Genomic DNA, 12,562 nt, shown 5'->3' with positions numbered 1-12,562 from the left:
AAGCAGAAGTCTTTTGATAACAAAGGTAAATTATCTGAGCTGTAGATACTTTTGGAAAACTGGCTTTGCATTTCAGAGAAAGACAGCATCTAAGGCTAAACTCACTATGAAAAGCCATAATATTATAAAACACTTTATAGCCTTTTCAGAGAGTATCAATGCAGTTACAGTAAAATAAAGACTTTGGAATGAAGACTCACTGAAAATGCTAACATACAATCTTAAAAACATAGGGTTCCTTTTATCTCACATATAATTTTCTGATTAAATTTAGTGTAAGCAAAGAGGAACCATTTGGGATAAACTGTCATGTAGGTGTCCATGGTTCACTGTCTTATTAATATGGAAATACAGTAAAACCCTGCCATAATACAAAAGGAGCCTAAAAGCTTCAGTCATATTATTAAAGGATAATGAAATAATTCCTAGCTAGCCACTTGGGAGTTCCTAGTGTGTGGAAGCCAATCACGAATTGTGTTCTATCCCAATTCAAGTTGTTGTCCGGTATATTTGAGTGCTAATATGTCAGAATTTTGTTAATGATAGTGAAGATTTTTTTTGGAAAGAGAAAATTATTTGGGAAAAATATACTTTGGCCTTTAATTTAGTTATTAATTTTGTAGGAAAATGCTGTTATAGCTAAACTTTTTTGACTGACCCATAAGAAGAGATATATTTTATTTGTGAACACTACCAATGCACAAATAGGAAACTAAAACAAAAGTTTTATGAAACAGTATGTGTTCCAATATTTTCTCTTATATTCTATTTCAATTTTTAGGAAAATGCTGTGTGTAATTCACTAAACTAATTTTATGACCTAATGAGTCAACAGCTTGTAGTTTGGAAAACATTGCATCAAATGAGTATGTACTAAGTGAAACTTCAGAAAGGAATTCCAGAAGCATAAGATCAGCACAATTTCACCAGTAGTATATCCCTCACCATTAATAATAGATGATTAATAGATGCCAACTCCACATCCTTTGGCTGCCTGGGATGGTCTTTAAAGAAAAAAAGAGAGAAAAAGGGAGACAGATAGATAGAGAGATAGATAGATAGATAGACACTTGTATGTGCATGAACTCTCACTGCAAGGATACATAAGAAATTAATAATAACATGAATTGCTTGAGGAGCAGAGAACTGGGTATCTGTGGGCAGAGGTGGGGATAAGACACTTTAAATACAGTGTTTCCTTTCATTTTTTATTCTTATAAAATTTGAATGATGTGTATATAGTCTAAAAATTAAATTTAAATAAATAAATAAATTCTTCTATATTATTAGAAAAAAGGCGGGGAGGGGACTCTAATATGGATCAGGGTTTGGTAGTAAAGATTGATGAGATAGATAGGAGTTACAGCCTCTATGGTTTGTTTGCTGCCCTTGATCTAGACCAGCTATGTTGACAACACTGTAAGAGAATGTTTAAGTGATTCATTCAGAAGGGTGAATTTGTGTCCCACTCTGTACTTATTATAGGGGGGTATGTACTTTATTATAGAGAGGTTTTTTGGGTTTTTTTCAATAGAACATGGTTAACATTTCAATGTGCTTAAAGTAGAAGTTTTTTGTTTTAAAATTTTAACTTGTTATTTAGAAACAATTTAAAACTTACAGAAAAGTTGTAAAAAAATAGGAAAACTACAAATACTACCTGTTCTCAGATTTACATTTTGTTAACATTTTATTGCATTTGCTTTATCATTTTACCTGTCTACACATCTGATTTATTTTTTTCTGAACTATTTGAGAGAAACAAATACCATGTCCCTTTATTCCTAACTACTTCAAAGTATATTTTCTAAAATTAGGGATATTCTCTTAACTATAGTACAGTTATCAGCTCTAGTAAATTTAATATCAATACCATACATTTTTGTAATCTATTGCCTGTTTTCTGTTTTTGTCAATTGACCTAGGAATGTCCTTTATAGCGGTTTTTTTTTCCCCCTGTCTGGCACAGGATCTTGATCAGGGTTAGGTATTACATTTAGTTGTGTCTCTTTAGCCGCCTTTGATCAGAAACATTTCCAGTCTTTATTTCTTTTTTACAACATTGAAATTTATAAAGAATATAGCTCTTCCCCTTTTATAAATAGAATGTTGATCATTCTGGGGTGGCCCCATTGTGTAATGGTTAGCACTCTGGACTTTGAATGTTGATCATTCTGGTATTCCTTCATGATTGGATTTATGGACCCCTACTTCACAAACTATCTAAAAACTAACTGATTGGCCAGAATATTACATAGCTGATGTGCCTTTCTGAAAATGTTGTATCTGGAGGCACAGGAAGTCTATCTGTCCCTCATAGTGATATTAGAGTACTTTATCAAGGTGTTGTTTAGTTTCTACTGTATAATAAATATTTTTCCTTTGCAACTAATAAGCAATCCCTGGGAAGACATTTTAAACCATGCAAAATATCCTGCTCCTCACCTAGATTTAGCATCCATTGATTGGCCTTGCTTTCCAATCTTTACTGTGTTGGTTGCAAAATGCTGATTTTTCCAATTCTAGTACTACTTCCACATTTACCAGTTGACACTAGGCATTCTACTGTAAAAAAAGAGTCCTCCTTTCATCCCCTTTTATTTGTTGTTATGAACTCATGAATTTTTCCTTTGATTCTCTCAATTACTCATAATTCATTACTATGTAGAGGATTTGATTCTGAGTGTAGCAGATGACTTCAGGAGGTCAGTAACCACCCTGAAATTGTGTGCCAAGGTCTGTGTTGTTCAAACATCTTTCTGGGGATAGTATCCATGACTTTTATCAAAATCTCTAGGATTCTTGATTCAAACAGGGTTAAGTTCCACTAGATTGAAAAGTTAAATGTTAAGCTACCTCTAACCCTTACATATTTGTATATTCTTTTATTCATATGCTTTCTACCCCAAGTGATAAATAACTGAAATGTTAGAACCATTGCATGTGTTCCTCTGTAGGTAGGTACATTCCATTTTTTTGTCTACTGTTTTTAAGCCACAACTGAAAATAGTACTTACTATATTTTGGTTTCTTTATTTTTTTTTGTGGGAATATATAACATTAATATCTTCATTGTCACTGTAGCAGCAGTTTATGGTGTATAGAGCCAGTGATGTGAAGCAACAAATAATCTTGATTTACTTTGAAATTTTAAAACCGATGTTTTTTACACTATAGTTTTATTAGCTCTCTGGGAGTAAGCTACATGATGTTGTGCACTGAAAATTACCCAAATGTTCTGGCCTTCTCTTTCCTGGATGAGCTTCAGAAGGAGTTCATTACTACTTATAACATGATGAAGACAAACACTGCTGTCAGACCATACTGTTTCATTGAATTTGGTAAGGGCCTGATTTTTTTTTCCTTTTCATTATCCTGTCTCCAGCCAGTCATAAACAATTTTTCATCTAATACTTGGACGGGGTGGGGCGGGAGAAGGGAGAAAACTCGGAAAATTCTGCTTCCTTGCTTTTGATAGAATAATTTGACAAATGGTCTATGAATTATAGCAATGTCTTCATTTAGGTGCCTTTTAGAAAAAAAAATGTGTTTGAGCTATGGAGGTGATTGTGATTATCGGCACAAAGAATTAATCCTGAAGGACAGCTTCTCAATGAGAAATTTATAAGCCAGAGATTCAGAATTTTGTGTTTGTGATAGTCTGCTTAATGAAGAACAGAAGTTGGCAAACATTTGCTGGAAAGGACCATATAGTACATATTTTAGGCTTTAAGGACGATATGGTCTCTGTCACAACTACTTAGCCCTACCATTATAGCTGGAAAGCACCCATAGGCAATATATAAATGTATGAGTGTAGTTATACTTTAATAAAACTTTATTTATGTATACAGTCAGCAGGCTAAATTTGGCCTGTGGACATTCCTTGAAGTTTGCTCTAGAAGGAAGAAAAAAAAAGTAAAACCAAGTTATAAACAGTGAAAATAAAATTGGAAGACTATTTAGGAAATATCTTAGAAGATATTTAGGAAATGTCTTTTATTTATTTCATTAAATTTATTCTCTAAACTATACATTTTAATGGTGTAAGCAGTAAATAAGAAAGCAGGTTTTATAAGAACAGGGAATTTACATGTATGCTCTTATGTAATTAAACTGGTAAATGCTGACAGACTTAATATTTTATGAGATATGAATTCATATAAAAATTAAGATTTGGGTTTAAAGACTAAAGCTGTTATTGTTTTGTTGTAAAAGTAAGTTCAAAGTAACTCCTTGAAGTGGATATAATAGTAGAAATATTCTTACAGTCATGTAGTTGTAAGTCCTTAGTTTATTTGTAATAACTAATTTCTAGAGTGTGAAATGACTCCATGATATATTAATCATTAAATACAAATAATATTAGAACACTCCATGATAAATTGAACAGTTTTGGATAACAAATTAAACAGTTTACCTGCAAAATTTGCTGTCCATAAACATCACACTCTCAAATGATTTAATTAACAAATGACTGCAAGGAAATTTATTTTTTATTTTACATAGATAACTTCATTCAGAGGACCAAGCAGCGATATAATAATCCCAGGTCTCTTTCAACAAAGATAAATCTGTCTGACATGCAGATGGAAATCAAGCTGAGGCCCCCTTATCAAATTTCCATGTGTGAACTGGGGCCAGCCAATGGAGTCACATCTGCATTTTCTGTTGACTATAAAGGTGCTGGTAAGATTTCTTCCGGTGAGTTTTGGATCTCAATTATTTTATTAAAAAAATATTTTATAAGACCTGAGGAACGCTTGAAAATGAATTACTTTGTTCTGATATTTAAAGCAAGTACATGAGAGAAAATAGAAGTTCAAAGTAAGTTCAAAGTAATCCGTTCTCCCAGTGGTTTATATAGTAATCTATCAGATATGTGACTAATCAGGACAATACTTTTAAATAGCAATCTCAGGAACTCTTTGCTAGGGAAACATTTAAGGAGATTGCTTTGTAAATATTTGAGTAGAAATTGAATAGTTTATTTGAAATATGTATTTATAGGCATGTAAAGTGCTTTGTAGTACATCAAAATGCTACATTCAAGGCCAGGGATTTTGACTGTCACAGAAAATGTGATCATCTGAAACCTCCCTTCTCAAACAAGGAATACAGTTATGACAAGTTGAAAACTTCTGCTTAAAAATGGAAACCTTATTATTTTATAAGGTAGCATATGCCATAGTTGAATTTCTTGTCTAAAAAATTCTTCCTTATATTTGAGCAAAGGTCTGTTTTCTATAATGTCTACCTGTTTGTCTAAGCTCTGTGACCTCTACCTCTCTCTCTTCAGCTGTACCAGAATAGCACTTCATAACTTTGAAGTCAGCAACTCTGTGTCTTTTCCATCCCATTTGTCTGATCAACTTCATAAAAAATGTCCTTGATTCCCTTAGCCTCTTTGTCTGTGGCATTTTGAAACCCTATCCTGGAAGCTTTGTATATATTTTGTTAGTATTCTTCACGTGGCGTTCAGGACTGAACACTTCACATTTGGTTTAGTAAAAATTATGGGAGAAAAGGGGAAGCAGATTTGACTAAATCCAGCCAGTCAGGAAACAAGTAAATAAGCAAATAGCAATAATAGCTCTGGGGGAGAGGAGGTGGACCAGTACCCAAAATTGTTACAACATGTTGTCTAAAATGTCCAGTTTCCAACAAAAAATCACAGGACATACAGAGGAAGAGGAAAGTATAATACGTGCACTGGGGGGAGGGGAAGCAGGCACTAGAACCTGCCTGTGAGAGTGACCAGATGTCCCATTTAACACAGACATAGACTTCAAAGTAGCCATTATCGTTATTTTCAAAGAACTAAAATACACCATGATTAAAAAAGTAAGGAAGATATGATAATGAGATCTCATCAAATAGACAATAAAACACAAAGAGATAGAAATTATAAAGAAAAAGAACCAAATGGAAATTCTGGGATTGAAAAATTCAACTGAAGTGAAAAATTCACTTGTGGGGCTCAATAGTAGATTTGAACTGGCATAAGAAAGAGTTAGCAAACTCGAAGATAGATCAATAGAGGTTATGAAATTCAAAGAACAGAGAGAAAAAAGAATGAAGAACAGAACCTTAGAAAAATGGGATACTATTAAGCAAACCAATATTTGCATGATGTGAGAACCAGGAGAGGAAAGAGAGAAAGGAGCAGAAAAAGTATTTGAGGAAATAATGGCAGAAAAGTTTCCGAGTTTACTCAAAAACATTAATCCACTCATCCAGGAAGCTCATTTAACTCCAAATAGGATACATACAAGAGACCTACAAATCGATGAATCATACAAAAACACTGAAAGACAAAGACAAGGAGAAAATCTTGAAAACAGCAAGAAAAAAACAACCTGCTACTTACAAGAACACCCCAATAAGATTAACAACTGACTTCTCAACAGAAACAATGGAGACCTGAAGGTAGTGGAAGAACATGTTTGAAATGCTCAAAGTGGGGAAAAAACTTGTCAACCAAGAATCCTATATCCAGCAAAGCTATCTTTCAAAAATGAATGTGGAATAGACATTTGCAGGTAAGCAGAAGATGAGAGAATTTGTTGCTAGCAGACTCACCTTATAAGAAATACCAAAGGAAGTTCTTCAGGCTGAAAGCAAGTAACTCAGACACTAATTTGAAGTCACCCCAACCCCCAAAATCAAAGAGCAATGGTAAGACAGTAAAAGTGCATTTTTTTAAAAAAAAAGCAATCATATAAAACAATGTATATAATGTATTGTTGGTCTTATACATATAGACATGAAATATATATTCTAATAACAGCACAAGGGAGGTGGATGTGAGCAAAGCTGCAGTAGGCTAAGGACATGACTCCAGGTGCTAATTTGAATCCACAGAAACAAATAAGAAAGCCAGAAATGATCAAAATATTAACAAACCTATAAAAGTATAATTGCTCCCTTTTCTTAGCTTCTTTAAAAGACAGATAGATAATTATGTAAAGTAATAATTATATAACAATGTATTTTGAGTTTGTAACATTTATAAGTGTAAAATGGATAACAACCTTGCCGCAGAAAAGGGAGAAAGGCAATTGAGCAATATAGGAATAATGTTTCTGTAACTCACTGGAATGAAGTTAGTATAAATCTGAAGCTGTTTCTGGTGAGATGTATATGGTGAGTCCTAGAGCAGCCACTAAGCCGATAACTTTAAAAATAGTAAAAAATCGTTAAAGAAGTTATGTTGCCATGTAAAATACTGACTTAATGCAATGATAGTAAAGGAGGAATAGAGCAAAAAGCATGAGACATACAGAAATAAGTAAAATGGTAGATGTAAATTCACTATAACAATAATAACATTGTATGTGAATATAATAACATATTACACAAAATGCAGTTGGTTGAAACTTTCCAATCAAACGTCAGAGATTGTAAGAGTGAATTAAAAATAAAAATTCAAAGATACAATTAGATTGGAAGTAAAAGGAAGAAAAAAAAGATATATAATGCAAACAGCAACCAAAAGAGAGCTAGAGTGGCTCTACTGATATCAGACAAAATGGACATTAAGACAAAAATTGCTACTAGAGAGAAATAAGGACATTTTATAATGATAAAAGAGTCCATTAAGGTATAACAATTATAAACACACAAGCATTTAAGAACAGACCTCAAAATACATGAAGCAAAACCTGCCAGAAATGAAGGGAGAAATAGATAATTAAACAGTAATAGTTGAAGACAAATACCCAACTTTAAATAATGGGTAGAACTAGGCAGAAGATCAACAAGGAAATATATTTGAACAACATAAACCAACAAACGTCTATAGAACATTCCATCCAACAATAGAAAATATGTTCTCTGAAATGTAATGGAACATTTTCCAGGATAGACCCTATGCTAAGCTATGGTAAAAATTCATAAATTTGACAGGATAGAAATAATACAAAGTAAGTTCTGCAACCACAATGGAATGAAATTAGAAATTAATAACAAAGAAATTTGGTAAACTCACAAATATGTGGAAATTAATACAATCCTAAATAATGAATAGGTCGAAGAAGAAATCCAAAGGGGATTTTATACTTTGAGATGAATGAAGATGAAGACACAATGCATCAACTTAATGAGATGCAGCTAATGCTGTGCTTAGAGGAAAATTTATAGCTATTCATACCTATATTTAAAAAACTCTAAAGTGAATAACTTAACCTTCCACCTGGAAAGACACTATAAAAAGAAAAGCAAATTAAGCCTAAAGCAAGTAGAAGGAAGGAAATAATAAAGATTAGATCAGAAATAAATGAAAATGAAAGGAAATAGAAAAACATTAAGAGAAAAACCAATGAAGCCAAAAACTTATTCTTTGACTGTATGGTTCTGATGTAGGGTTAGACAGATCAACAGTATAGAATTGAGAGTACAGAAAAAAAAACCCTTTGCATTATGGTCACTTAATTTTTAACAAGGATGCCAAGACAATGGTGAAAGAATAATCTTTCAACAGATGATGCTGGTACAAGTGGATATTCATGTGCAAAAGAATGAAGTTGGATCCCTACCTTACAAACTATCTAAAAACAAACTCAAAGTGGATCAAAGACCTATATTTAACAGCAAAAACTATAAAACTCTTAGAAGAAAGCAAAGATGTAAATCTTTATGACTTTATATTAGGAAATGGTTTTTCAGATTTGACACCAAAACTACAGTGAAAAAAAAAATAGATAAGGTGAAATTCATCAATATAAAACTTTTTTTTGTTCTCCAAAAGACACTATCGAGAAATTGAAAAGATAATCCACAGACACAGAAAATATTTGCAGATCATATATCTTATAAGGCATTTGTATCTAGGACATATAACAACTCAACAGTAAAAGACAATAATCCAATTTCAAAATGGGAAAAGAATTTGTATAGACAAAGAAAATGTGCAACTGGCTAATTAGCATATGAAAAGATGCTCAACATTATTAGCTATTAGTGAAATGCAAAGCAAAATGATAAGGAGATACTACTTTATACCCACTAGGATGGCTATAATAAAGACAGACAATAACAAGTGTTAGCAAGGATGTGGAAAAATTTGAACCCTCATATGTTGCTGGTGGAGTTGTAAAATAGTGCACCTGCTTTGGAAAATAGTTTGGAAGTTCCTCAAAAAGGTAAACATAGAGTTACCATATGACCTAACAATTCTACGCCTAGGTGCATACCCCACAGAATTAAAAATGTATATCTAAACAAAAATGTGTACATGAGTGTTCATAGCATTATTCATAGCAAGTGAAAAGCAGAAACAACCCAAATATCCATCAACTGGTGAATGAATAAACATATGATATATCCATACTATAGAATATTATTAAGCAATAAAAAAGGAATCAAGTATTGATACATAGTACAACATGTATGAACCTTCAAATATTGAGCTATGTGAAAGAAGCCATCTAGAAAAGTCCACATATTTAAAATTTATTTTATACAAAATGTCCATAATAGGCAAATCCATAGAGACAGGAGCTGGAGGGATAGAGGGAAATAGGCAATGACTACTACTAATGGTTATGAGGTTTCTTTTTGGGGTGATGAAATGTTGTGGAATTAGATATTTATGGTGGTTGCACAATTCCAACTCTGAATGTACTAAAAACTTCTGAATTACACACTTGAAAAGGGTGAATTTTATTGTATGTGGATTATATTTTAATTTTTTAAATTACTAATAAATGAGGGGTTATTACTTTGAAGACTTCCACTTACAATAGTGATGGAGTAGTTCATTCAGACCAGTAGCCCCAATAAATACATGCAGAAAAGCTGAAAGGAATGTATGTATTTTATAGAATATACAGGTCTAATATATAATGTAGAAGTTAATCTAAAGTATAATCTTCCTGAAGTCTTTGGAGATCCAACAAGATAATTAAGAATTACTCTGACAGAGGAGGATGGAGGCCCAGGGAGATGTTTGGAGCTACTTTTTACTTTGGGGCTTACACCAATTTGGGAGGCAACAGCTGACAGCCTCTCAAAATTTAGGGAGATAGATTAGAGAGCACGGCCCACCAAGGCGGTGAACCTATTGAGCAACCCTCCCACCCGTCCCAGCTTTGGGTTAGGATTTTGGATGTCTCTACTCTAGAAATATGGGTAGATAGGAATATGCAGTAATAGGCTTTTATCAGAACTGCAGCTTAGTTTTGAATCATATTGGTCTCTAAAATTGGATTGAGCTGATTCCACAGTATATGCTCCAGAAATCCTGGCAAAAGCAAACAAGTATATTTTCTGGAAGAAATGGTCTAAGAAGCTTCAAATTATGTCTACAAGAAGATTTTTAAAATACAGTGTTTGGCAAATAATCATAAATAACCAGGTCCTGAAGAGACTAAACTACACAAACACAAACCATTAGAAGAAACACACACTACACACACTCACACACACTCACATTCACTCACCAACTCACTCAACTCACTCACTGAAACCATAGAAGCCAGAGGAGAACTTAATGATAACCTTCTAAAGGATAAAAGAAAATAACTGTAAATATAGAATTCTGTGCTTAACAAAAATATCCTGAAAGAATGAAGTGGCAAGAGAGGAGGATATCCTTGCGTTGGTCCTAATTCTGATCTTAGCAGGTAAAATGTTCAGTCTTTCACACTTAAATAATATGTTAACTTAGGTCTTAGGTAGTTGCTTTTTTTTTTTTTTAATCAGGTTGAGAAAATGCCCTTATAGTCCCAGTTTGATAAGCAGTTTTTATCAGGAATGTAAGTTGTATTCTGTCAAGTGCCTTGTCAGGATTTATTGAGATGATCGTATGATTTTTTTCCTTTTTAGTCTTTATATGGTGAATTACTTCGATTGTTTTTCAGATATTAAACCAACCCTGCATTTCTGTGATAAACCCCACTTGGTCTTGATGTATTATCTTTTTTGTATATTGTCAGATCCAATTTACTAAAATTTTGTCACGATATTTTGGATCTGTGTTCATGAGGGAGTTGGTTCATAGGCTTTCCTTTTAGCTGGTTTTACAATCAGGATACAGCTGACCTCATAGAATAAATCACCTCTTCTTCAACTTTGGGAAAATGTTTCCATAAAATTTTTAGTTTTCTTTAAATGTTTAGTTCAGTGAAGCCTTTCAAGCCTCTAATTTTCTTTGTGGAAGGTTTTTAACTACAGATCAATTTCTTTGATAGACGTAGAGTTATTCAAGTTATTTGTTTCTTCTTGAATGAGTTTTAGTAGTTTGTTTTTTTAAGGAATCTAAGGAGTATGTCCATTTCACCTAAGTTACTGAATTTTTGGCATCAAGTTAATATTCTTTTATCCCTTTAATATCCATAGAATTGTAGTGATATCACCATTCTCATTTTTTATATTGGTAATTTATGTATTTTGCGTTTTTCTTCTGATCAGTCTTATTAGAATTTGCCATGTTTATTGATTTTCTTAAAGAACCAGCCTTTACTTTCAGTGACTTTTTATTTTTGTTTTCTATTTCACTGATTTGTGTTCTGATCTTTATTACTCCCTATCTTCTGCTTACTTAGGGTTTAATTTGTTCTTCTTTTTCTAGGTTCTTATGGTAGATATTAAGGTCATTTATTTGAGAACTTTTTACTACATATATCCCTTTACTGCTTTTCATAAGTTTTAATATATTGTCTTTTCACTCATTTTGTTCAAAATGCCTTTTAATTTCTGTTTTGATTATTTTTGTGACCCATGGGTTATTTAGAAATGTATTATATAGTTTTAAATATTTAGAGAGTTTCCAAATAATTTTTCTGCTGTTGATTTGTAATTTAATAATATAGTGGCCACATACTAAATTTTGTATTATTTTAATTATTTTAAATTTATTGAGACTTGTTTATTTTTCCCAGAATATGATCAATTTAAGTCATTTTCTGTGTTCATTTGAAAAGAATATGTATTTTGTTGTTGGGTGAAGTGCTCTGTAAATGTCATATAGATCGAGTTGGTTAAATATTTAGGATTGGTTCGTTTCTTGGTGCATGAACTCCTTTGTCGCTTTGAAATTACCTTCATTATACCTAGTAATATTCCCCATTGTCTAATTTGCCCGTAATTTTTAGTCTAGTATGTCAGACTATTAATTTGCTTCAGCCTCATTTCTGACCATATTTTCTCCTCCTCTTCCTTATAAAGATCCTTTTGAGTCAAACAACACCACTAGCAATGCCCAGTAGCAAAGTGGTTAAGAACATGAGTTCTAGAGTCAGGCTACCTGTTTTTAAATCCCAGTTCATTCACTTACTTTGGGCAAATTACTTAATCTATCTAAAATCTTAGTTTCCTGTCTGAAGAAAAAAGGATAATTATAGTGCCCATTGCACTGAGTTTTTGGAAGGCTGAAATGAGATCATGTGTGTGAATCACTTGATGCCTGGCACCTTGCCTGGCACATTGAGAGCAGCCACTGTTGTAGGAGCAGTAGCGGTGGTGGTGGTGGTGGTGGTAGCAGTGGTGGTAGAGGTGGTGGTAGTAGTAGTAGCGGTGGTGGTGGTGGTGGTGGTGGTGGTGGTGGTGGTGGTGGTAGTAG

At 33.0% G+C, this 12,562-nt stretch overlaps 1 protein-coding gene across 2 annotated transcripts in view; it reads left to right on the top strand.

The window, feature by feature from the left end:
* SEC22A (SEC22 homolog A, vesicle trafficking protein) overlaps positions 1 to 12,562 on the top strand; it is a 68,324-nt gene that overhangs the window by 18,492 nt on the left and 37,270 nt on the right. For both annotated transcript variants that reach the window (XM_019652563.1, XM_019652573.1), the window contains exons 3-4: positions 3,178 to 3,341; positions 4,510 to 4,704. In XM_019652563.1, the coding sequence (XP_019508108.1) occupies positions 3,178 to 3,341; positions 4,510 to 4,704 (359 nt within the window). The remainder of the gene's footprint in view (positions 1 to 3,177; positions 3,342 to 4,509; positions 4,705 to 12,562) is intronic.

The sequence above is a fragment of the Hipposideros armiger genome, unplaced genomic scaffold, assembly GCF_001890085.2.
Source record: "Hipposideros armiger isolate ML-2016 unplaced genomic scaffold, ASM189008v1 scaffold_8, whole genome shotgun sequence".
Taxonomy (NCBI): domain Eukaryota; kingdom Metazoa; phylum Chordata; class Mammalia; order Chiroptera; family Hipposideridae; genus Hipposideros; species Hipposideros armiger.
The sequence above is the reverse complement of the archived record's forward strand: the minus strand, read 5'-3'. Positions and strand labels throughout refer to the sequence as shown.